This window comes from Folsomia candida, unplaced genomic scaffold (assembly GCF_002217175.1).
Source record: "Folsomia candida strain VU population unplaced genomic scaffold, ASM221717v1 Fcan01_Sc054, whole genome shotgun sequence".
NCBI lineage: Eukaryota > Metazoa > Arthropoda > Collembola > Entomobryomorpha > Isotomidae > Folsomia > Folsomia candida.
Window position 1 is genome coordinate 428,151 of NW_019091246.1, and position 24,725 is coordinate 452,875.

Below are 24,725 nucleotides of genomic sequence, written 5' to 3' on the forward strand. Positions count from 1 at the left end.
TTTATACATTGCATTATTAGGTAACTCAAACGGAATCCTATCACCGCGAGTTTCGTGGCAGCATGCTTTGTACACACACATTCTGCACTTCATATCCTTTGCTTCAGTTTATGCACCGCAAATAGTAAATAGTTAATAATAATTAACTTATCAGTGATAATAATTAGATAGATAAATGTGTTTAAATTAGAGCATTAAGTATGTTAGGCGACGCTTTAAAAAAGTTGGAGGTTGCGGTCAAAGGCGGTGGCAGTATTGTGAGCCATCCTCCCGTTTTCTCCAAAGATTCTGGGTAATTATCAATTTATCATCAATTTAATTGCAATTAATGTGTGTGATAACAACTAAAATTATGACCTAACTAATCTTATCCAGGACGCTGTATATCATTCAAAATAACACCCTCCTCCTCCACGACACCAAGACTGGGCGATGCATCGACAAATTCTGCACTCCATCCGCCGCCCCCATCGCGAACGTTGCGATAACAGCGGACGACAATGTCATCCTCGTCTTTACCTCGTCGGGGAACCTTTTGTACGTCGAAGTACCCAGTTTGACCGTGGTGAGGACAATGGAAGTCGTGTGGAGGTCCAAAAATTTTTCGGGGGCGATTAATTTTACAAATTTTGTGTGGCCAGAGACGATTTCGCCAGGTAAAAATCAATCAATTAATTAAGATAACCCATCGCCTTAAGTTTAATTAGCGGAATTTTTTGATTACTCTCCAGTCACACCGATTTCGCCCAGTTACTTTTTCGTGTCCGGCTACTCGCCAGACTCTTCGACCCATCCAACCCTTTACTCTGTTCAAACTCACTCCCCCGAGACACAAATCCGACCTTTCGACGATTCTGACACTCCTCCCGTCGCCCAACTCCCCTATAAATTTGAATGCAAAGGAATCGTTGCTAATTTGCATGCCATCGCGACGGGGAGAAATGGTTGTTTCGTCGCCGCCACTCAACCAGACCACCTTTTCGTTAAGGACATGACTTCAAACTCGGTCAGATGGCATAAAGCGGGCACGAGGCGATTCACCTGTGTCGCGGTGCATCCAACGGAATGGATCTGCGCGACGGGGGACGATTCCGGCAGGATTTTAGTGTGGAGCAACCTCTTCGAGAAGGCCGCCGTCAAGACGATTTATCACTGGCATACGTTGCCCGTTAGTGACTTAGCCTTCTCCATGAGTGGTGGGTGCATACACGTGACATGATGAATACTAAAGGTCAAAGGTCATTAAGTATTTTTTTCACTTCCAGGCACGCAAGTCTACTCTGTCGGTGGAGAATGCACTCTGGTCAAGTGGGACTTGAACAATACGGGGAACAAGAGGACCCTTCCCCGCCTCGGGCTACCAATCAGGCACGTCACACGGTCAGGAAGGGACGAACTCGTCGCCATTTCACAAGCAGACAATAGTACGTTCCTTATCAACATTAATTTTTAATTCACAATCAAATTTAGCAGAGGTGGGGAATATATTTTACAAAAATACAGTATTTTGAGCTCCGTTCTTCCCAGGGTTTGGATTTCCAGATAAACTTTTAATAGCTGTCATAATAATACTGCATTTTTTAAAAATCTTGAAAATAGTGTATTTTCATAAGTTAATTTCTTCACCAAACCTGTATCTTCGTAGACGGTAGCCTTCTCGTCTTTATGCGGCAGTAAAGCCCTGTGAAGAATGGGCCGCCCAAAATTCTATATTTGGAGGAAGTATTTCTCCAAAACTTGAAATTTAGACAATTTTTTTTCATATAAATTTAGGTGTTAAGTTGATTAACGTGTATAACGAGGTGTCGACTCAAATCCAGAACTTGACCCAGTGCTACATCCCCGACGGTGTGGACGACATCAATATCTCAGAGTACTCGCTCGGAGGGGGCAAAGTTTTCCAGGCTGGGCTTCACCTCGACCCAAACAATCAGAGTTTGATCGCAAACGGAAAACCGGGGCAGTTGCAGTGCTATTCATTCAAGGAGGATCGACACTTGTACAATGTGAGCGAGCATGATAAGATACAATTTAATGAGAATGAGAATTAAAAATAATTGCCATTTGTTCAGCTTGACATCACGCAACAAAACTTTATCACGGCGGAGAGGAACAATCCCATTCCGAACTCGGACGTGACACATGTCGTCTTCAGCAAGTGTGGGGCCTGGTTAGCCAGCGCGGAGTGCAGGAGGGATTCCAATCGTGCGAAGTGCACCGAACTGCGCCTCAAATTTTGGAAATTTGAGAGAGAAAGACAAATGTGAGTAGTTGGTCAACAAATTTTATCAAAAATTATCCCGTATTTTCTGTATATTTTGAAATTCTGGTGCCAATTATAATATGGATGCCATAATTTCTAAATATCTAGTTTCGTCCTGAACACATCGATCGATTGGCCGCACGAGGTTGGGATCTCCTCGCTGAAAATGCAACCCATCCCCGAGTCTGATCCGACCCTCGTGGTAGCGACGACCGGAATGGACAACAAGTTCAAAACGTGGGCCGTGACGAGGGACGAGAGCATTCACGGGAAGAGCGAGTGGTGGAATTGTGAGTTTATCGGGTCCTATCGAAACCTGCGGTGTGGACCGGCATCATTTTCGGAGGATGGCTCACTCCTCACCATCGCCTTCGAGAGAACCGTCACCGTCTGGGCCACCGACAATAATGAGCTCAAACTTACATTGTGTCACTCAAAACTGGGAGAAAATATTAGGTGAGACAAAATCTGAAAATTTCATGGTTTTTGATATTGATCTTTTTTACCCTTGTTAATGGATTAATTTTTATTTGGGTGAGATTATCTCATAATTTGAAACGTAAAAATCTGAGTTAGAATTTTATTATTTCATTTTATTTTTTAACACCTTGCTAAAATTGTTTCTTATTTCCGTGTAATTTATGAAAATATTAGGCAAGATTACATCCCATAATTTGAAATGTCAAACTCTGACTTAAAATTTTACGATTTTTTCAATTTTCCAAGAAATTATGCAAAACTTTGTAAATCAGCCAGTTTTTTTTATATCCTTGTAGTTTATTAGAATTCGGATCCCACCAAAGTTCCCACTTGATTGTGGCCTGTTCGTCGCAGAATATAGCGGTATGGGACGTTATCACATCCTCCCTCCTTTGGGTGGCCCCCTTCCACGCGGAAACTTTAGCTGTGGACCCATACTCCAATCTCGCAGCAGCATTTTCATCCAAACATCATCGTAAGAAGAGAGATTTACTTCAAACATTTTTGAAAATCTTTAATGAAATTCTTGTTCCATTTCCGCCAGTGATTTTCTTCTCTCCCGACAACGCGGAACCGTTAGCTGTGCACAAAAATGTGTCCTCTTCTCGCGTAATTTCCGCTCTTTTTGTCCCTCACGGGAAATCTTTTCAAAATGTGAAGCTCAAATCGACCCTGTTTTTCGTCAATTCGTCTCAGGTATGGACTTCTCATTAATTTGAACTTGGTTAAATTTTAAAATCAAAATCATTCCTCATTTCCAGGAACTTTGCGCCCTCCTCCCACCCGTCGATCAAGCCGAGCCGGATGAGACGATACGAATCAGTGCGGACGCGAGAAAATCCGTCCTAACCCCGTTCGCCCAGTTGATCGCGGAGAAGACCGTGTACGAAAGTCTGAGGAAGCCGACTACCCAAGTTTCCTCAAACCAAGTGGGACTTGAAGGCTACAAAATTTTGAGAGATGTGAGACCTTTAATATTTTGGCAAAGAGTGAAGGTTTTTTAGTGACAAATGATTCACATTGGCGAAAATAAATTATCGCCAGTGTGGTAAAAAAAGATCATGAAAGCACAAAATTAATCTCACATTTGGTGAAAACGGAAAACTCCTAAAATTACAAGTGGCAGAACATAAACTTCGAGCTTATTCGTGTCAAATCACTGAAAATTAGAATACATTCTTATAATTCAAATTAAAAATTGAATTAAGACTTATACTCTGGAGCGCTTTTGAGATTTTCGTGAAATACTATTATTTTCCCAAAAAAGTAATCTAAAATACTGTAAAATGAGTGAATTTTGTTTTGCCCAAATGCAATTATTTTATCGCGAAGATTTTTCGCCTAAAGAGTTTGTGCCAAACTGACCCTTCGGCAAGAAATTAATTCATTATGTTATTTGTTTCTGCAGATCATGGACCAGTCGCCGCACACGATGCCATCCTTGACATACTTTTGTAGCAGATTGTTACAAGCTTTAAGCACAAGGAGGACACCGGGGTGAGCTAAATGGCTATATTTGCTACATATTTTTATGAATTGAGCCCTCTATTTATAGTCGAAACCTCAACAAATTGATTTATTTCTTGCAGAGATCATCTCGCCGAAGTGGAGAAAGCAGCCCAACTTTATTTCAAGAAGGGAGGACGGCAATACACCAAATCTTCAATGTTCGTTAATGTTGAAGGCGACGAGGAGGACAAAGAATTTGAAGATTTCCCAAGAATAGCGTCGACGGGGCAAAATTGTGTTGACGAGACTCCACCCTTTACCCCGGATTTGGACCTCGTAGCAAACGACAATTTGACCTGGGTGAATACTATTTTTGAAAAAGAGTAGCTAATTCAGTTAATTAATTATTAGTTCGGTTTATATTACGTATATTGTCTCTATATTTACCTATTTTGGACTGTTAAATGTCAATAAAATTATTTACACAAATTGCAAATCTGCATTTCTGCCTCGTGCTTTTTTCTAAATTTTCATGACAAGTGCTTACTTAATCGTTATTCTATTCCTGTGCATAAATGAAATGTTCCCAATTTGCGTATAGTAATTTGTACGATATTGGGTTGAAAAAAAATGCCAAAATTTTTGTTTGCCCTTCAATCAGCAACTTTTCCATGAACAAAACGTGATCCAAAATTTTGAAATTACATTCAATCAATTTCTGGAACTTTGCGAAATTATGATATTTTTGAAATGTCGAAATGTGACATGACTAAAATTTATTTGAATATATTTCATAAACTGGAAGCCTTTGCACAACAAAACATGCATGCATTGATAGCGATGATAATTATATCTAATTGATAAGCACATTATATCAAAAAGCTTTTATTTATCAACAATAGCCTTCGAAAAGGTATCTTCCCAATTTGCATTAAACCAAATCGATCTTGCTTCATTCATGTTTTAAGTGTTCAAAAATTAAATTAGTGACAATGAAAAAAATTGCATTCTTTCTTTTTCATAGAGAATCGCATAATTTTGCAAAAGATTTTCCATGAAAAATGTATTCAAAGCTAAGAAAAATCTACCCAATTTGCGTTTACCAATATGGTTTAATCGCGTTAGTAATTTTTAACGACTCATAAAATGCAGAGATCCGTGATTAATTAATCGTGATTAACGGATTAAGGATTGGGATTAAGGATTAATAATCCTTAATGCTTAATCCCGACAAAAAATTGTATGCAATTAATCCTTAATCATTAATCCCGACGAAATATTTCCACGCCATTAATCCTTAATCCCGACAAAGCGTATCCAAATTATTAATTCTTAATCACGATTAGGATTAAGTCTCGCAAGAGAATAATCACTGAGAATGGAGTGAAGTAACACTAACATTACATATTCTCAAACATACGATATTTTTCCACTCTTTCTACTGTCCTCTCCCGAAATTAAGATGTGTTGAATTCTTTAACTTTAAATTGTTGCTTCCGTAAAAATACTGATTCAGTCGTTAATCATGGTTAACAGTGATCTGACTGAGCTGAAAAATTTGCCGTTCATCTTCACCGGCAGATTGTTTGATGTCGAACAAATTGACAAATTCAGCGGCTCTTTATAGGCCAGGCGCATAGCTTTTGCACCAATGTGTGCCATAATTGGTGTTAATATTAGGCCAACATCAAATTTTACTTCACATTTGACATGCAAAAGTCCTATACATTGTCTGTTTTGTATGTATTTGATGTTTCAATATTCCTATATGCTACAATAAACAATTAAACTGCATTAAATGGAGTAATATAATAATAATATTAATCCTTAATCAAGAATTAATCAGGATTAATTAATCCTTAATCCTTAATCCCGAATCTCAGAGAATTTTGAATTAATCCTTAATCCTTAATCCCACCAAATTGAATTATTTAATTAATCCCGGATTAATCTAATCCCGGAATAACATTAATCCTTAATCCTTAATCCCAGAAAAAAATTCATTAATCACGGATCTCTGATAAAATGTCATACTCGTTCAGCTTCAAATTGGATCAAAATCGAAAAAACTGCAGCAATATTAGTGAATTTACACCACTTCCGTAAAATAAGTTGCATAATATGGACGCCAAAATAAAATAAATACAGAATCAGTATTATTTTAACATGGGATTTCGTTTTTCAGCAACTTTTCCATGAACAAAAAATATTTTTTAAAGTCTAAAATTATTCAATTGATTTGTCGAACTTTGCAAAACTATTAAGTTTTTTGATGTGACAAAATCTTATATGAATTTATGCATTACAATTTGTAATTTACAAAAACATGATAGTTGATAAGATAATTAATTTGACTCGACCCAGCGTATCTGTCTGACCGATTGTTTACTCGTCTCAGTTTTTAATAATATTCATTTTCATAAAAAGCAGGAAACTTTGCTCATTTATAGAAATTTCTGCAAAATTTTATATTTCTGAAAGGAATAGATTTCCTTCTCGAATCGTCGTTATACATATATCAATGTCTATATATGAGCAATGTCTATATGGATTTATTTATAGACCCAGACCCACGCCAACCACCACCACCACCACCGCTGGCTGACGAATTAGAAAATTGCTTAACGGTCACTTTCTGGCAAGCGAGCACGCAGTTCTTCCTCCGCAATCACGCAAAAGAAGGTTCTCGAAGCGTGGTCTGCTGCCTTCTTGCTGCCTGCTCGCTCGCCTCTCCTTCACTCTCTTCCCATCCTCCCTCTCGTGCGGATCGTCAGCCACATTTCTCCCGACTTCAAAGTTTCCGAAAAGTTGACCAATAGTTTCTAAACTTATATTTCCAATCCACCAAGTCTCCACCCCACACAGAATTCTACTGAACAAGGTGAGGGATGGTATTTCTTCACTTTTTGATGAAAAAAAGAGAAGAAAAGGTGAGTTAATTTCTAAAGGTCAGACCAAGGTGAGTTTTTTTCAAACGTTATTTTTGAGACTGATTGTGGAACAGAGAGATTTATGGGTTTGGTTCTTAGTTCTTAGATTCAATTCTAGTTTTAACTCTTATTATCTACTAGAGGAGGAAGGGATTGGTTGATTTTTGAAAGAAATCTCATTTTTTTGTAGACTGGTTGGTTGATTGGAAGAGAGAGAGGGATTTAATTGTTTTTTTTGTGGGTGTGGTTTTCAGATGGCTGACAGAGTGAAAGAACTCACGAAGCAGATGGACGACGTGAGGATGTCGTCGCCAGTGAAAAAGCGGCCACACCTCCCGCTCACTGAAGCCCGACCACTCCGCGTCAAAGGCGAGCCTCGACTCGACGTTAAAAAGATTTCAATCGTGGTGAATCACTATCCCGTAAGTTTGAATTAGTTGCTACTTTAATTAATCTAATTGGCTTATTAATTAATTTACTTGTAATATTGAGATATTTTCCTTTTCCCTTGTATTCCAGGTCACCTTCGAACGAAACTTTCCACAAACGCTGTATCATTACGACGCAGTAATTGAGAACGTTGAAATCATATCATCCGACCCGACAGCCGCTGCCGCCGCGAAGAAGCGGAAAGATGCTCAGGTGTTGAAGGCGGCGAAAGAAGGGCGCGAGATGGCTGGGCTCCCCGACCGGATGCTGCCCATCATTTGGAAAGAATTCGAGACGCAGTGCCAGGCCACCCTTAGGGCCACGACTCCCTTCGATGGGAAGAAGAACGTCTACACAGCCAGACGTCTGGAACTTCCGAACGGGGACGCCTTCACGGCCACCTTCGACATGGACGATCCTGACGACCCTGACAAAAGGAGGCGTTTTCGAGTCACGATTAAACGTAAGTAAAAAAAGCATGTCTAGCAAATTAAAACTTGAACACCCAACGTTTTTGAAATTCTAATTCATTCATCGATTTGTGTGCTAATGTAAAAGTAATTTCCTCCCTTCATTAATTCCTTAGTGGTCGCGACAGTTGCCACCAACTCTGTGATCGAGTTTCTTGGATCAGGGCTGGAGAGGGGCAAGCAGGTTGTCCAGCCTCAGGATGTGATCCAGGGCCTCGACGTAGCTCTCCGACATCCTCCGTCCATGCACTTCATCAGCTGCAACCGCAGCTTCTTCAATCCTTTCCCACAGAACAGACATCCGCTGGATTCAATGTTGGAGTTGCTGCACGGCCACTACCAGTCGTTGTGCCTCGGATCCGAAAATACTGCTACTCTCAATATTGATTGTAAGAACGATCCACTTAATTAATTTCGACTGCTTGATATGGAACTCTTGTTTATTTTGCAGTGGCGACCAAGGCGTTCTATAAACAAACGCCACTTGCAGACTTTGCTCGCAGTGTTTTAAAGTTGCACAAGGATGACTCGCTCGACCTTGTTTGTTGGGACGACCGAACGATTGATGTGGTCTCGGAAGCTTTGAGAGGTAAGGGTGCATTACACTCCCTAATAATTGCAGAACGTAGTCTTACAGTGGATTATTTTTGTGTGCAAGGCAAACTCATCAAATATGGAACAGGACGTTGCAATCAGAAAGGTGTCTACGAGAAGTACCACCAATTCACGGCAAATGGGCTGATCTTGCGGTCCGCGGAAAATTACGAGTTCAACATGACAGACGAAAAGGGTATCACAAGGTCAATCAACATTGTCCAATACATGCAAAAATTCAAGAACACGACCATTCGCTTCCCCAAATGGCCCGTGGTGCATATTGGGAATAAGAACATGACGAACTACGTGCCACTGGAGCTGTGCATGATCATCACGCAGCCGTATCGCGGAAAAATGGAACCCAAGCTCACGAGCGCTATGATCAAAGGCGCTGCCATCGAGCCAGTGGCTCGTTTCAAGGCAATCGATCAAGCGGTAAGAAATCCTCGATTTTTTAGTTAAAATTTGAGCTCGTATAAAATTGATAGTTAAAAAGTTAAGATATTTATTATTTTGCCCTGTATTTGCAGAGAAAAGGGAGCAAGTTCGAAACGTCTGCAGTCATGTCAGAATTTGGGATGAGCATTGGGCAGACTCCTATCGTGATCAGGGATGCGTCCGTTATTCCACCGCCTACGGTGAAAACATTGGCTTCCAATGGTGCTGTAAGTAATTTACAATTTCTTTAGCTAATTTTTTTTTGTCGAGTTAAATAAGATGAAAGGGTTTAATTATTTTGTGCAGGAAGTGAATGCCAGAATGACCTTCAAAGAGGGCAAGTGGAATTTTAAGGACTCGGGAAGTGAACCGTCCAAAAAATTTCTCAAGGCTGCCACTCTTCCGAAGTGGATGATCTTCGATTGCGACGGCGTTTTGAACGACGAAATCATCGCTGAGTAAGTTTCGATCATATTTTCATTTTTATCTAATATATAAATTTACAACTCTTTGTAAATTTTCTTCCTTTTGATTTCTTATCCTTCTTGTTTATTTTTCAGAAATTTCATCAAGAAACTAATTGAATTAGGGGAGAGTCTTGGAATGAAGGGGTTCCGAATCCCGGGAAAACCGAAACCGACAATTAAATGTTACACTGAAGCAACTGTAAGAAAATGATCATTTTGATTCTTGAACTTATTCAAACTAGTTAATTTGCCTCATTTTTATTTATTAGTTTCATCCGGGGAAGATAGTGGGAACCGACAACAAATTAAAACGGATCAACAGAGCGTTCGATATTATTAAGAAGATGCATTACGAATTGGTCATCGTGGTGTTGCCCTCGGACGGGAAGGATTATGCCTTCATCAAGGCGGAGGCGGAAGTAGTGGTAAGTTGGTAGATTTTATTTATATTCATAGTTTGAAGAGCAATTGATTTGTCTCAATTTTGGTTCAAAATTCATTTGTGTTTTGTTTTTTTCTCTAAAGTTCGGCATACTAACGGCTTGCATCAAATCAAGCAATGTGCGGGACATGAATAATCAAAAGATTGGAAATTACCTGCTCAAACTGAATTCCAAGCTGTCCGGGACGAACTTTTCGATACAGCAACTAAATGAACTCTACTTCAAGGAAAGGACTATGATCCTCGGAGCCGACGTGACGCATCCAAGTCCAAACTCAATGGTGAAATTTGGAAATTTTAATTATATTTACAATTTTCTTCATTACTAATTTTGTTGTATGGTATCCTTCAGGCTCCGAGCATTGCCGCGGTGACGGCCTCTTTCAATATGAGTTGCATGGGTTATTCTATGCACATTCAACCACAGAAGAGCCGGCAAGAACTGATCAAAAATATGGGAGATATCCTTGAAAAACAATTGACAAAGTTCTTCGAAACGAACCGAGCTTACCCGACGCGCATCTTGATGTTCCGCGATGGAGTCTCCGAAGGGTACTTTGATGAGGTGAGAACTTTAAAATAATTTAGAGTTAATTAGTGGTTAACTGGCGACTAATTTTTTTGAATAGGTCAAAGCCGAAGAATATGCGCAAATGAGGGATGTTTGTGAATTCACTTCTGAGAAATTCGGAATCCCAAAGATCAAAATTACGTTCGTGATTGTAAGTTCATCATAGTTATTTAATTATTACTACTTATTATTCAAATTATTGCTGTTGCTAAATTAATTATTTAACAGGTCAAGAAGCGTCACCACACCCGCTTCCAACCCACCAATGCGACAGATGGAGTCGGGAAGGTGAGAAATTTTGAATTGATTTATCACCAGAATTAAAATCACTAGATGAAATGTTTTTGCCGCAGTTTTACAACATTCCGCCTGGAACCGTGGTGGACACCAAGATCGTCCATCCGTCTGAAAGAGAATTCTTCCTCAACAGCCACGTTGGGATTCAGGTGAGTATCGTCATAACCAAAGAAATAGTGCATCTTTATAATTGATGTAACGAATTGGTTAATATTTTGCGACAGGGAACGTCAAAGCCAACCCGATATCATGTGATCCACGATGACACCAACTTCACGATGGGCGATCTGCAGAAGATCACCTATTATCTCTGCTATGCGTTCGTTCGGTGCACTCAGCCCGTCTCCTACCCCGCGGTTGGTTTTTTGTTAATATATTAATTATTCATGTCGACTTGTTTATAATCAATTACTTTGTAGGCGACTTACTACGCTCATTTGGCGGCTTACCGAGCTCGACATCTTCTCGAGAGAGAGGGGTGAGTAAAAGCTTCGAATGCTTCATAGTCGAAGTTTGTTCTGCATGTTTTTATTTAGTTGCAAATTTGAACGAAATTTTTGTATTTATTTGCAGTGAGAACGCTGACTTGGTTGATCTCGCAGAGAAGTTGACAATTCATCCTGACTTGGCCAAACGCTATCCGATGTTCTTCGTATAAAGTATGGATCTTAAACTACACGACTGCATAAAGATAATTGGATTGATGAAGTCGGTTTTCTATTATTCTTCCATTGTTGTTAATCTTTTTTATTTGCTTATTTTGTTAAAGTCTTATTGACTGTTTTGGATTTATTTCACTTAAAAAGATTCTTTTACTGTCGTTTACACTACTTCAATTCATGGCAGTATAAATTATAACTCATTTTGAAGTTTAGAATAATTTAGTATTGTTACAATAAACACTAGTATTATTGTTAGTATTGTTACTACTATTTAAAAATATGTAATTAAATATATGCAGTTTTTTGCAATGTATTTGCGTCATTGATGAATTTTATTTCTCATTTTTGTAACTGATTTCTTTGTATTTCTCAAAACTCGCAAATTTATAACCTAAATGTCGCCAATCATTCAAACTTCACAATTAGTTCATTTTGCTCAAATTTCATAATTCTTTAATTCGTCTCACAAACGTGACCTTGTAACTTGAAAATCCTCAGTTTAAGTCTCGTATAAAATTGGAAATACTTTTGTTTCTGAATTAATTACAGCTATTTAGATGACGTTTCGTTTCTAGTTCGTAAAAATTTTAAAAATGCACACATTTCTTCGGAAGAAATTCTTCCCCCTTTTCATACTGCTAATCTTGAGAAGTAGAAGTTGACACAAAATTGCAAAATTTAAATAAAATGTTTCCGACCCACAACTTGACGCCCGAGTCGATAAGAAATCTAAACTTTACGTAGGCCGATTTGAGCGTTATCAGATATTTCGAGTAGCTTTTAGAGAGGTCCAAATTGTTTGGTTGTATGCAAGAAAATTCGTTAAATACAAATAGGTTATTTTGTGGGTAACGATCTTTGTATGAATTTACAAACTTTGCAAAGTTTACACAGCTAAAATCATGCAAAAATTCAGATTTGCACTTATGTACACCGATTTGATTTCACAGGTAAGAAAAAGTTATTTTATTAAGTTAATTGACTTCTCGACTCAAAACTACATTATTTTAGAAAGTATCACATATTATAATTATTACATAATTATTCAAACGCAGTTAACTAGTGATTCTCACGATAAAAAACACTACAAACGAAACCTCTACCGGGATTAAAGTAAAAGATTGGTCTAATTAATTAATTAATTAATGACAAGACTAATTTACAGGTAATTATATCATTAAATAATTATTAAAATTGTGCATTCTTGTTTCAGTCATTATAATAATTAGTAATCAATTGATTGATTATTTATTAGTTATCAGCACGACGGATTATCTGTTATTATTGGTTATCTAACCGGAACTACGCGATAATTACAGGGGTCGTCGTAACAATAACGTTGTTGCTCTCCTCTAACGGTTTTGCTTTCACGCCACCACTCTTTTTGGTCTTTTTGGCGTGACCTTTGTTATTTTGACCTCCTCCTCCGCCAGGCGATGTGGCGACGAGTTGTTGCATTCCGGCAAGATGCGCTTGTTGCTGCGACGTGACGAAGATCATTCTTTTCACGAATACGTTCTTCTTCCCGTCCTCCGAGGTTAGATAATCGTCCAGCATCTGCAATAATACGGAGACAAGTGTAAGCTCAAATCAAATCCTGATAATCACTTATCAAAGTTCCAGCCTAGTCATGCCATTATTGTACAGAATAAACTGATAATCTTCAACCGTTTAACATTTCTGTAAAGTTACCATATTACAGAATTAGTACAGAATCTCTGGTCAACAGTGGCCGCATAAGCTGTGGGGACCCTATTAACATTGTAGGATAGGGGAGGGAAGTGTTTATTATATAACATGGGGACATCGAATAACTGTTCAGGACATTGTCCCCTCACTTCCGCAGCCACTGCTGGCTAAACAGTGACACTGTTGCAATTTTGCCAGTTTACGAACTTCTTGACCTTTTTGACCCGTACCTTAAGATCGACATTGTTCTGGATGAGAATCTCCCTATTTTCCTGACACCCTTCCGTAGCGGCGAGCAGGGTCGGGATAAAGTTTTGTTTGAACCTCGAATCCGTGAAATATTCGGAAGGCAGGGTGCACAATAATTGCAACACTGTCGGCGTCTGGCCAGATTGGATTGTTGCCTAAATAATATCTCAATTAGTCGTTTATGTATTTCTTCAATTTCTTGATAAGCATTAAGTTACCTGATTGTGTTTATTCCCCACGATAAAGTTACCGATGGACATGATAAGTTCGGTGAGAAGGCGTCGCATCAAGACAGACTGGCGATGAGGCACGACCTGCCATAAAAGTTGGGAAGCAATGTGACGAAACTGCAGAGAAACAGCTTCCGATGCTAGCACATTCTGAAATCGAAAAAGGACAAAGAAATTCAATTTTTGGTAGAAAAATGCGAATATTTTCCTAAATAAAAAATACTAACTTGATGTCAACATTTGAAAAATAGATTTTTTCTTCAGAAATTTCATTCCAAAAAGTAGTTTTTCCCTCACCTGCAAAGCCCACAAGTCCAACCGGGCCAACGCGTTGATCAAACATAACGTGGACTTGACTACTTCGGCCGTTTTTTCTCCAGGCGGTGGCGGTGGTCCTGTGACGTCTGCCTTCCCATCCACTGCCCTGGGTCTGGTGGGGGCGCCTTGGTGGAGAAGCAGTGAGTACGACATGGACACGGCTCCAGCAAGTTCGGACGCCTCCAACGCAGCCAACAATTGTGTTCCATCCGCCTCCTTCTTCTGCAGAATGCAACTCGCCGGATTCTCGCCCCAGCTTTAAAAGCAAATTAAATTGTAATGACTTATCATAAATCTTTGATAAGGTAGACAACTCACCAAAACTGCAATGTGTACACGAGTAAGACGAGAAAGTCGAGAAAGACTTGGAGCAAGAGGGCAACCGCGGGTTGGTCGTCGACCGGACCTCTCACGCCACTGCAGTAGACCGAGATACGATCCACCACGCCGGACGTAACCAGATATCTAGAAATATGGACCAAGATGATAAGTGATTATCAATTGTGGTCCAAATTTTGACTACAGATTGATAAAAACTGATACAGTAGTGCTACTTCTAGGGACATAACCCGAGTCAGGGCTTATGAAACCGTCATGTCCGTTCGTCCGGCACGGTGAGGCAAAACGACTAACCCGATTGACTTGAAATTCTCACCATATTTCAAAATTGTCAAAATTATCGAGCTGACATTTCGTAGAGAGTTTGCTTATGGGTCTAAATGGAAAAATACGAAATTATTAAACACTGTCGTAGTAATAAGCGCAGTGTACGGACATGTCGACAACACAATGGAGGAGTGTCGAAAATGGTGGAAATCGGATAAGAAATGGAGAAGTTATGGCGAAAAAAGAGTTGAGATTTGTTGAGAGTTGTTGCGGTGCAGCAGTAAAATTTGGTTGAAACTATAGATGAAAAGTGAGAATCTGCACGGCCATTGACCTCGTCAAATCGCTTCCATCTCAAAATTCTGAGACGAAAATTTTGAGATGGAAGCGATTTGACGAGTTCGATTGCCTTGCAGATTCTCACTTTTCGGGGACCCGTTCAGTCAAATTTTACTGCACCGCAACAACCTGTCTCAAATCTTTTTTTCGCCATAACTTATCCATTTCTCGTCCGATTTGCACCATTTTTGGACACAATCTCTTCCATTGTGTTGTCGACATGTTCGAATACTGCACTTATCTCTATGACCGTGTTTGATCATTTCGTATTCCTAAATCACTTCTGCATAGCACATACAGTTCAAGTTCAAGAAGCCCACTGGTCAACCTTCAATCCTTCAAAAATTTGGTACCAAACGGTAGAAAACATCAAACAAACATTTAACCATCCATCCACACCATGGAGGTTGGTAATATTATGTCGGTCAATTCGAAAAAAAATTAGAAGTGGGGTCTGACTCCGTGTGAGTCAGAGCCCCTCAGTCCCTGACTCGGGCTAAATGGAGTCTGCACTGTAGGTTTTTTTTTTAAATTTGTAACTAGTAAAGTGAATACATAGTTCAAACTAATTTCTGAAATCTGAGTAATTGTTGTTGTAAATTTGTCAAACACAATTTTTACTCATTGTCAGTTTACAATAAACTATGATTAATCAAGGTACCCAATAATATCAAACGTTCTCGTCTTAATCGACGCGATTTCATCCGTCGTCAAGAAACTTCCCTTCTTCAAGATTCCTTTGAAGGGATCTGGCACATAGTCTAAAACGTTGAAGAGCAGTTCCACCACGGATTCTGAGATGCAAATTAATTACATTGTATCAATTTTATAACTCGTATAAAATAATGTGCAATATTTTTTACTCACGGATGAAATAGTCGGTCGGTAAGGAATGATTATTCGCACCGAGCGGTGAACTGCATAACCAGCGGTTATCGTCGGGAATTAAGGTCTAGAAATTAATAAATTGAGATAATGAATTGTAGCTTTGTATGTACATAAACTGTGTAATTGTCCAAAAAATTACACAGTTTACAATAATTTGTGCATAGTAAAAGCTATTTCTTACACTCCACCGTTCCGCGCAGAGATTCATTAAAGTACAAATTCCCGTGCCGCGCAGGATGTATAAACCGTTCGCTAAACTGCCCAGGATGAAGGCGTGGATCATTTCGATGGCGTGGATTTTGGATCTATTTTTAGTTGAGTGGATAGAATTTTATATAAGTTCTTATCCATTTGAATGCATTGTATAATTACTTTGCAGGAAGGTCGACGGCTTGACATTGAAGTATTTTGAGAGCCACTTCCAACCCGTTCATTCCAATGATGCAATCCTTTATGTAGACGTTCTGCAAAATCAGGGAGGATTTTTTTTAAGGAATTTACATTTGATAATATTAAAATTTTCATACTTCCTAGTATTTTTTAGGGAAATTTATAAAAAAGACTGTTGTACGTTGAATATAAAAGCTGTAAACTGTACTAAATTATATACAATTTTTGGTAATCTCAAGGTTTTACAAGAAATGTGGGTCACGATTAATTTTGTAATTTTAAAGAATTCAATTTTAACACTCGGAGCAATTTTTAAAAAACTGAGACCAAATTGCATCAAAGGATTATAAAGTTGTATATTTTAGCGAATTGTTAGAAAACTAATTAAGGCCAGGGCCAAATATCCAAATTCCAGGTCAAACTATAATACTTATAGTTTGAAACTATAATTTGATAGTTTGAAAATAGTGAGAAACAAATTATTTGTTTCTCACTTGGACGGAGGTTTTCCTAATTTCTGCCATGATCCGATCCATGGAAGTGGCCAGGTTGGTCGTGCCCTTGTTGTTGATGAAGAGAGAAATGATCCTGTCCAACTCCAAGATATTCTTCCGCATCTTTCCCTTCAGCTTCGGATCCGTGGTCAGGTTCGGTTTCGACTCGAGGTTCTCTTCTCGGATCGATTTCTCATATTCAAGTCCACTGCATAATTTAAAGAAAATTACAAATCGACACCATCTTCAAAAATAAATATTTCCAAAAAATCTACAGCAAATTGTAGTTATTACGTCGTTATCTCAATTTTCCACATTAATAAATTCCACTCTCGAAATGATAAGTTAAAATTTCAAATGATTTTCCGATTCAAAAAATCACCAACTTTACGCAACTGCTCCAAAAAAGTACAAAGATCGTATACTAATCGAAATTTTATAAACTATGTAAATGTTCCAATTAGTAAAATTAATTAGTAATTGTAAAATTAGTGTCCCAATAGCTACAAAATTACGAGATGGGTTTAAAAATGTGGGAAATCAAACCGTATACATTTTGAAAGTTTGAAAAATTTCAAAGCCAAACATGAAAATTTAAGACTTTGAATTATCATAAAATTTTAATTACACAAGCCTTTTCTTGCACAGACAGATAGTAAAGAATTTAAATAAAAAAAAAGCATAATTATAATTCCAGCATATTGCCACTATTAATTAATAATTAATTTATTCAGGAATTTTTCAATTAATAATACCAAACTCACCTCTCCATTAACTTTTGCATCAATCTTTTGCTATGTTTTTTCAGTCCACGATTCCTATTTTTGTCTGGAAGGATCTTCTTCGTATCAATTTTGTCCGTTTGGATGTCAGCGATGAATTTAAAACCGAATCCTTGGTCGACCGGGCCACCGCCAACGACGTTGCTGAGATCACCACCACCACCACTCGCGTCCCCCCCGCAACACCCACTCGTCGAAGACTGCAACGATTTATCCTTATCGCCCGACTTTTTCACAGCGTCTAAATGACCACGACTTCGGATATGTTGCATCTCGTGGATTCCGGACTGGATCTGGAACAAGGTTATAAATTTCGATGTAAAATTTTGAATTGAGATTCTCATCAGAAATTTAATTTAGCTACGCACAAGGACGTTACACAGCGTGCAAACGCGACACGACGAGGGCGCAGCGTTTTCCTCCTGGACGCGCGGGGCGCTCAGTTCAATCGCTTTTTGGCGAATTTGTTCCATATTTTCTTCATGGCGTCGCGCAGTTTCTTCCTGTTTTTGCTTGATTTTCTTCTGCAGTTCCTCTTTTTCGGCTTGTTTCGCCGCATTGAGGGCAGAAATTCGACCCTCGCGGTCTCTGAATGTACAAGAAGTATAAGCGAAAAATTGTGCTGGGCAAAAACGTGTCGTTAAACTGACCTCGCCTTCTCCTGCGCCATCTCCGACCTTTCTTTCGCTCGTTCCTCCTTCTCACGAGTGATCCGTTCATTCGTTTTCATTCGCTTTTCCTGCAACAGCGTCAACTTGGCTTGCCAATCTTTCCGGATTCTGGATTGACGCGAAATCACAGAGAAAGCTTTGCCCGAACGCTCCTCCAGCTTCTGGCGTCGTTCATCTTGCAATGTTTGCAGGCGACATTCGACCTCCTGAAAAATACGGTTAAATAAAAAATCATAACATAAAATCATAAAATAAACATGGAAATGGATCAAATCGGAATGGAACATTCAAAATCGATACATTTTTTTACGGTAAATTTTGTACAAGACAAAATATGTAGTTCACAAAAATACGTAGTTTTCGTCCTAATTTTTCGAGCTGCCAAAAATATTTATGAAGCACCAAAATCGTGTAAAAAAAATCTTATTTACGAAACTGGGCCAATGTGGTGACCCAATTTCGACAAATACTTAGCGTCCTGCAACTGGACGACGTATAATTTTTTTCCTCCAAATCTTATCACCTGCACGGATGCATTGTAGTCGTGCCGCTTGTTTTGTGCCTCTAACAAATTGATGAATGCGATCTCTTTGGTTTTCAAGTCTTCGTCGTGACCCTTCCTCTGAATGCTCTTGATGTACTCGTGTCTCTTCTCGGCCGCACGTTTCCGTCGCTCCTCCGCTTTGATGATCAACTCGAACCGTTCCGCTACCAATTTCCGCGTCGTTTCGTTCAGCGACTCGAACTAGACGGAAATCAACGAAATATCAAAACCACGTAAAATCTTATTTAAAAATTTAATTTCTTACACGATCGCTCAGTTCTACGTAGCGATTGAATTTTGCCTGGAGTAGTTTTTCTCGATTTCTTTCCGCCTTTGCTAACTTGGCTTCGTACCGTTTCAACGTTTCCGCCCCGTCGCACTTTTTCGCGGGGGACATTAGCTTCTCGCGCAGGGTGAGGATTCGACCAGGTTCGCGGGGAGGAAGGTCTTCAACTGTAAAATTTACGACAATATTTAATTTTTTTTTTTTGGAAATTTGCACAATTTTCTAGTATATACTTCGTATTTACAGTGTGCCAAAAAATTCTTCATTATTTTTTGGCATAGTTCGTGTCTGGATTTATTACAATATGGAAAAATGACTCTTTACCATTGGCACTCTCCTGGTCGTCAATGCTGACGAAGAAGAATTGGTCGTCCATCTCCTCGAAGGCCACGACTTCTTCTGGGTCGGGACTGATGGCGTGTTCACTGTCCGTTATCGTCCCCTCCTCCGTCGTGCTGTCGTTCTCAATCTGTCCACAAATACAAATATTATACCTTAGAAAATTCTTATATTTACGAAAACTTAGTAATTGTGTAAATTATTTTACAGAATTTCACAAAAGTAAACTCATTGTAACAAAATTGTTGAGTTTACAATCCTCAGATTGAATTGCGTAAATCTCCCTACCCTCTCGAAATCCTTCTCTACTTGGCGCAACTCCTCCTCCAGAAGCTCTTCTTCTCTCATAGCGTCGTCCAAATCAGCCTCCTTCTTTTTTATCTCGGCCTCGTCAAGGGCTGCGTCATCCTCACTTGTCGTCGTTGGACCATCGCCACTGCTCTTGTTCTTCCCACCACCACCACCACCACCACAATTACCGTTGGTCTTGGCCACAGTAACCTTGCTCTTTAAATCACCCCCACCAGCAGTATTGGATTTCTTGCTATTTTTATCATTTTCCACAGAAATCCCATCTTTCGGCCCCTTTTTCTCCGTCGTGCAGGTGGAAGAGGACTCTTTCTTATTGGAAGTTTGTGAGTCACCACGTTTTTTGGGGGTTCCCTTATCCAAAGAATTTCGCGACTGATTGTTCGCATTCGAAGATCCAAGCGAAGAGTTGGATGACGACCATTTGGAACGGTTTGATCTCGTCTTTACAGTTTCCCATCCGTCTGAAATAACGACAACTTTATTAATCTTGTAAAATGAAGTAATTTCAAAATTTTCCAATTTTCTGGACGACATTAAACAGGATGTCATCTATTATTTCGGGTGATGGTGGTAGGGGTTATTTAATTTTAGGACACATTTCAACATTGCAATGTACACGAATCTTTCCGAAATAATTGAATTTTTTCATACAATTCGTCAACTTTTACAAACGTTCCCATAAGTTTGCAAAGGTTACGAAGAGGAAAGTTCGTTAGAGGAAAAAATCCACCGCATATTTTCCCACAATTTTTCCACGCTATTATATTGCTTACCCGCATCGATCGTCTTTCTCGCATACGTCGTTTCATCCGGGAGTGAGATGTAGCTGTTGGAATGCAACCGTTTAAATGATCCGGACGACTTGATCAACCCCAGCCCTTGACCTCCTCGCCCCTTGTTTGCATTATTCCCACCGTTCGACTTGTTCGTCAATCTACCACCTCCTCCTCCTCCAGTGGAAGAAGAAGAAGTAGGAAATGGATTGATCATCGATTTCGACCTGGTTATCCCTCCATGCTTCATAGAAAATGAGACCGTCGCCGCCGTGGGAAGAACAACCGTTGTTGTCGTCGTTCCCATCTATTTTCAACGTGGAGAAAAACATTTATTTTTAATTCACGGAATTTTTCCATTTAAAAACAATCACACACGACGTAAAAACAGACAACACAAATTCACACACACAAACTCCACACAAAATCACACAATTATTGCGCTTAATTATTATAAAGAAAAATATTAGCAAAGGATTATAAGCAAGATGTGTAAAATTAAAGAAAGATTTTTACTAAAAATATTAGCGTATTTTTAAGTGTATTTTTAAGAATAATGAATTCTTAAACCCCCAAAAACGGACAGATTTTTAACGAACCACGTCCTGACATAAAAAATACATTGAAGTCATAATACTCACGTCAAAGTAGGTTAAAAAACAATCAATGTTACAAACTTCTAAAGAAAGTATTGAAAATGTTATCGACACCTCAAAACAAATTGAGGATGACAACGTTTGACGTGAGCAAATATTTTTTCTCTGTGTGAATTATACCTCTACACCGGAAGTGGTAGTGCTATTATTGTCGCGTGTCCCTTGTGCAGAAGACTGGCCGGATTTTGCGCTAGAAATGGAAGGAGAAGGCGGCAGAGCTTTAAAATTAGAAAGAACAGCAGCAGATTCAGCAGCAGTAGCGGAAGACAACAGCGGTGGGGGGACGACGACAGCAGATTTGTTAATAGTTTTCTCTTTAGGGCAACACTTCACGTTTTGAGGCTGCGTTTCCTACAAGATTTCAGAAATGATGTGAGGAAATTATAAAAAAAAGATGTGTAGGTTCGAGTTCTTATGTTCCTTTCATAAAAGTCTAATTCGAATTTAGACCGGATAAAAATTCCGATGTTACTGTAATTTTCTGTTTTTGGGGGGAACAAAATCCCTGAAATTTGTACAAGAAATCGAACCCACGCGACAAGAAAATTAAAATTAGAACGTAACCAAATCAAAAATCAAACTAAAATTGTTAATTTTCCATAAAATTGTGCAACTACCGGCTGTCCGGTGACTTGTCCCGTGTTCACCGCAGTTCTACACCTGCTCGCAATATTGCTCCTATAATTCGGAATGACGGGTGGGGCCATCGTAACGCGACTTCCTCCTCCTCCGCCCGTCCGCCCCGTCGCCGTCGCCGGTTTCAAACTGCTCACAAGAGTTCGTCGAATATTGCTGGATGTCAACGTCACTTTATTATTGGCACTGTTACTCCGTGTCGTCAGTGCAGTCGACTTGGTCGCCGTCGCCGCCCCTGTCGTCGTCGTCGTCGTTCCTACCTTGTTCAAATAACTGGACACGGACTTTGCTTGGACCTGGCTTTGTCGTAGCATCCCATTTTTCGCCTTCTCCGCAAACGTCGACGTTCTCGTGGTTGTCGTCGTCACTTTCGCCACGGCCGATTCCTTCTCCGTCGTGGTCACTGTCTGATGTTCATCTGAGATTAAAACACCTGCCGAAAGTTGAGTTGAACTTGACTTGGTCTCAATTGGTGTTATCGGTCTTGGATTAGTGGTTATCGCCGCGGAATTGCTGTTAGTAGCACAAAAATCACTCGACGTCAAGGACGACGTTGTCGATACGGATAGCAACATTGATGACGAGGTTGTCGACACGTTCATTAATTCAGTGTCTACTACTTTGACAGGGTCGGAATTAATGGGAGCCACGACGTCACACTCGCCAAAATCGGACTCTGACGATGACGTATTCAGCACCAGGATGGCGGGCATCTCTTTAAAGGAAATGGGGCTGAGGGGCCCATACTCGTCCAAACTGTCGGTTTGACAGGCCACGGTGCGACCCCCCGCGAAGTAGAAGATGTCAGGATCTTCGTCCAAGTCGGTTTGGAGGCCAATGTCGATCGTCGTGGTGGTGTTAAGAGGCACACAAAACACGGGGTTATTAGCTGGATTATTATTGGGGAGAGGAGCAGAAGGAGCAAGAGGGGGTGTGGCACGACCCTTTTTTATCATCCCTTCTGCGCATGCGGGTAGTGGAGAAGTGGGTGGTGGGGTCGAACCTATTCGAGAAGAAGGACGAGGAGGATCCACCTTCTGATCTATCTTCTGAGATTTCGGTTTGGTGGACGATATTCCAACAAGTTTCTCATACGCTTGGGTGTGTGGGAGCTAAATAAAATGGAGAGATTAAATTTTATAGATTGAATTTTTTCTCAGGATTTACGATCAGTCTCTAATTTTTAAGGTAGGACTCGACCGTTACTCGTTAAATTTTAGTCACATTAAACATCTCATTTTAATCATTTCTCGGCTCTGGGAATTTATTTTAAAATTCAGGACGACAAATTTGGTTAATAGAATGGCCGTGAGTTTTTTAAGCCAGAAGAGTTCCAATCTTCTTAAGGCTTCTTAATCTTATGATCTCTTCCATCAAAAACTGCAAAAATCTGGAATGTATGAAATTGGCAACAACTTGGTAGACAAACTTGTCCCGAATTTTAAAAATTAATTTTAAAAACAAATTAGTTAAATGTCAATGGTTGGAAATCAGCATGTTATCAAGTTGTTACCTTTTGACAATAAAGACTTATTATATAACTTGTCCAGAATTTTAGAGTAAATTCCCAGAGCCGAGAAATGATTACAAATGTGTTAATTTTGACAATTTTAGTGTAGAACTCGAGTCATCGAGTTCTACATTAAACAATTAACTATATTCACGCACGAGGCAGAGGGATGGTTTCCGAATTTCCCAGGCCAGTGGAGCCGTTCGCATGGGAGGTGGCGTCTTTTCATAATTCCATTTGAGATGAAACCATTCAATCAGTTTGGTAAAGTCACGGGTGTAGTTTTCCAAAATTAGGATGACTTCCTGGAAACAAAAAGTGGAACGATTTAGAAAAAAAGAATTATTATATGCAATTTTCTTGTTAAATGGTGAAATTGAATTTCAAGCTGAAATATTATTGCTCCAAACGACGAGATAAATTTTTGTAAACTCGATTCACTTAAAATTTGAAAAATGAGTCATCAACTATATCGAATTTAATAAACCAAACTCGTCAAACTCAAAAATAGTTCAAATACTCAAACATTAAATTACTTAAGTTTAATTATTAAACCAAAATTGTGAATAAATTAGAAATTAGAAAACTTACTTTACACTGCCGAATATTCTCCTCCTTTTCACACCCTTCATAAATTTCTGAAATTGAACGCTCCAAATTTTCAAAGAGGTATGTCCAATAGCGGGATGACATTTCTGTCAATTATTAATTTAAACATTAATACGAGCTTATCAGAAGCTAATTCGATTATTAAATTGGCTCACCCGTCTTGTGATCCCTCCCCGCAGAGGCTGACCTAATTCGTGACCCTTGTTTTTTAACTTCGTCTCGGCCCTTTCGTGGCAACGTGCCCCCAGAAGAACCTCCCCCCACATTTTTAGAAGTGAGCACTCCTGTCGAAGACTTGTTTGGCGTGGAGGGTCGCCTTATCCGGCCTAATGACGACACAAGTATTAATGACGGATAAGCATGATGATATAGATAACCTATTACTTACCCGTTGGCAAATTGAAGTTATCATTACAAGCAATTATCGGTGCTTCTATCTTATCGTTTGGTTTAGAGATGCGCGACTGCATCGGAACAGGAGGAGGAGGTGGAAGATCCATAATGATTAGCTAATCTTGCCTTGCGCCACGTTTATTAATTAAACTAGGTCGATATTTAGCTTCATAATGGCGATCTGACTTCTCCCGAGCTGTTGACCTTTAAATTCAACAAATTGTAATTGTAAATTGAATCAAAATTTCGAAAAGTACAAAACCATAACAAATCAAAGAATGATGAAGGACAAAAAATAACCCCGACTTACCAATACAATACGTAATTAAAGCCCTTAAATATCAAGTAAATCTTTCCAATTAGTTACTCAATTAGCAAATTATGCAGTATTTATTTGCGAAAAATTAACCAAAGTTTTGCACTGACTTTGGCACAGCACAACCATGTTTTTCTTGATGACTCGTCTCCCACGTCTCGGGGTAAAAAGTACATGCAAAAAAATTACATGAAAAAATC

At 39.3% G+C, this 24,725-nt stretch overlaps 3 protein-coding genes and 1 long non-coding RNA gene across 5 annotated transcripts; 2 read left to right on the forward strand and 2 right to left on the reverse strand.

Moving 5' to 3' along the window:
- The first annotated feature begins 52 nt into the window (after positions 1 to 52).
- On the forward strand, positions 53 to 4,608 carry LOC110862309 (WD repeat-containing protein 75). The gene is made up of 12 exons (XM_022111488.2): positions 53 to 292; positions 376 to 656; positions 732 to 1,196; positions 1,266 to 1,424; positions 1,774 to 2,006; positions 2,073 to 2,263; positions 2,372 to 2,719; positions 3,040 to 3,218; positions 3,288 to 3,439; positions 3,505 to 3,705; positions 4,152 to 4,240; positions 4,333 to 4,608. Exons 1-12 carry the CDS (start codon positions 201 to 203, stop codon positions 4,577 to 4,579), a joined length of 2,637 nt encoding a protein of 878 aa, XP_021967180.1. The 5' UTR covers positions 53 to 200; the 3' UTR covers positions 4,580 to 4,608.
- LOC118433482 lies at positions 1,426 to 1,780 on the reverse strand. Its single transcript, XR_004833404.1, has 2 exons — positions 1,632 to 1,780; positions 1,426 to 1,557 (listed from the first exon to the last, which is right to left on the reverse strand). It is a non-coding gene; the product is annotated as an uncharacterized LOC118433482 (long non-coding RNA).
- Positions 4,609 to 6,721: 2,113 nt separating the features above from the next.
- LOC110862318 (protein argonaute-2) lies at positions 6,722 to 11,808 on the forward strand. Its single transcript, XM_022111500.2, has 18 exons — positions 6,722 to 7,073; positions 7,377 to 7,544; positions 7,642 to 8,014; positions 8,138 to 8,410; positions 8,473 to 8,610; positions 8,680 to 9,053; positions 9,149 to 9,283; positions 9,363 to 9,514; positions 9,617 to 9,722; positions 9,793 to 9,948; positions 10,049 to 10,246; positions 10,318 to 10,530; positions 10,595 to 10,687; positions 10,765 to 10,824; positions 10,890 to 10,982; positions 11,058 to 11,189; positions 11,253 to 11,311; positions 11,407 to 11,808. The coding sequence occupies exons 2-18, from the start codon at positions 7,377 to 7,379 to the stop codon at positions 11,489 to 11,491; spliced, it is 2,808 nt and encodes a 935-aa protein (XP_021967192.1). The 5' UTR covers positions 6,722 to 7,073; the 3' UTR covers positions 11,492 to 11,808.
- A 624-nt stretch (positions 11,809 to 12,432) lies between these two features.
- On the reverse strand, positions 12,433 to 24,678 carry LOC110862322 (S phase cyclin A-associated protein in the endoplasmic reticulum). 2 transcript variants are annotated; one of them, XM_022111504.2, is made up of 25 exons: positions 24,520 to 24,678; positions 24,205 to 24,413; positions 23,972 to 24,142; positions 23,799 to 23,902; positions 23,366 to 23,512; positions 21,679 to 22,809; positions 21,182 to 21,412; positions 20,406 to 20,712; positions 19,609 to 20,093; positions 19,306 to 19,450; positions 18,961 to 19,148; positions 18,675 to 18,896; positions 18,131 to 18,357; positions 17,849 to 18,068; positions 17,463 to 17,773; positions 16,699 to 16,906; positions 16,187 to 16,278; positions 15,996 to 16,119; positions 15,794 to 15,878; positions 15,588 to 15,720; positions 14,300 to 14,446; positions 13,961 to 14,237; positions 13,652 to 13,813; positions 13,415 to 13,588; positions 12,433 to 13,052 (listed from the first exon to the last, which is right to left on the reverse strand). In XM_022111504.2, exons 2-25 carry the CDS (start codon positions 24,314 to 24,316, stop codon positions 12,798 to 12,800), a joined length of 5,658 nt encoding a protein of 1,885 aa, XP_021967196.1. In that variant the 5' UTR covers positions 24,317 to 24,413; positions 24,520 to 24,678; the 3' UTR covers positions 12,433 to 12,797. The 2 variants fall into 2 exon arrangements, with proteins under 2 accessions (XP_021967196.1, XP_021967197.1); XM_022111505.2 differs by lacking the exon at positions 21,182 to 21,412.
- Positions 24,679 to 24,725: the final 47 nt, after the last annotated feature.

What these genes read in the sequence shown, in the direction of transcription:
- LOC110862309 (XM_022111488.2), top strand. Translation starts at nt 201, where the DNA reads ATGTTAGGCGACGCTTTAAAAAAGTTGGAGGTTGCGGTCAAAGGCGGT. An exon ending in CATTTCACAAGCAGACAATA is followed by an intron (nt 1,425 to 1,773) that starts GTACGTTCCTTA and finishes ATATAAATTTAG; the next exon opens with GTGTTAAGTTGATTAACGTG. An exon ending in TTTTCGTCAATTCGTCTCAG is followed by an intron (nt 3,440 to 3,504) that starts GTATGGACTTCT and finishes CCTCATTTCCAG; the next exon opens with GAACTTTGCGCCCTCCTCCC.
- LOC110862318 (XM_022111500.2), top strand. Translation starts at nt 7,377, where the DNA reads ATGGCTGACAGAGTGAAAGAACTCACGAAGCAGATGGACGACGTGAGG. An exon ending in TCGTGGTGAATCACTATCCC is followed by an intron (nt 7,545 to 7,641) that starts GTAAGTTTGAAT and finishes CTTGTATTCCAG; the next exon opens with GTCACCTTCGAACGAAACTT. An exon ending in CATTGGCTTCCAATGGTGCT is followed by an intron (nt 9,284 to 9,362) that starts GTAAGTAATTTA and finishes TATTTTGTGCAG; the next exon opens with GAAGTGAATGCCAGAATGAC.
- LOC110862322 (XM_022111504.2), bottom strand. Translation starts at nt 24,316, where the DNA reads ATGGATCTTCCACCTCCTCCTCCTGTTCCGATGCAGTCGCGCATCTCT. An exon ending in ACGTAGAACTGAGCGATCGT is followed by an intron (nt 18,897 to 18,960) that starts GTAAGAAATTAA and finishes ATTTCCGTCTAG; the next exon opens with TTCGAGTCGCTGAACGAAAC. An exon ending in ACCGACCGACTATTTCATCC is followed by an intron (nt 15,721 to 15,793) that starts GTGAGTAAAAAA and finishes TTTGCATCTCAG; the next exon opens with AATCCGTGGTGGAACTGCTC.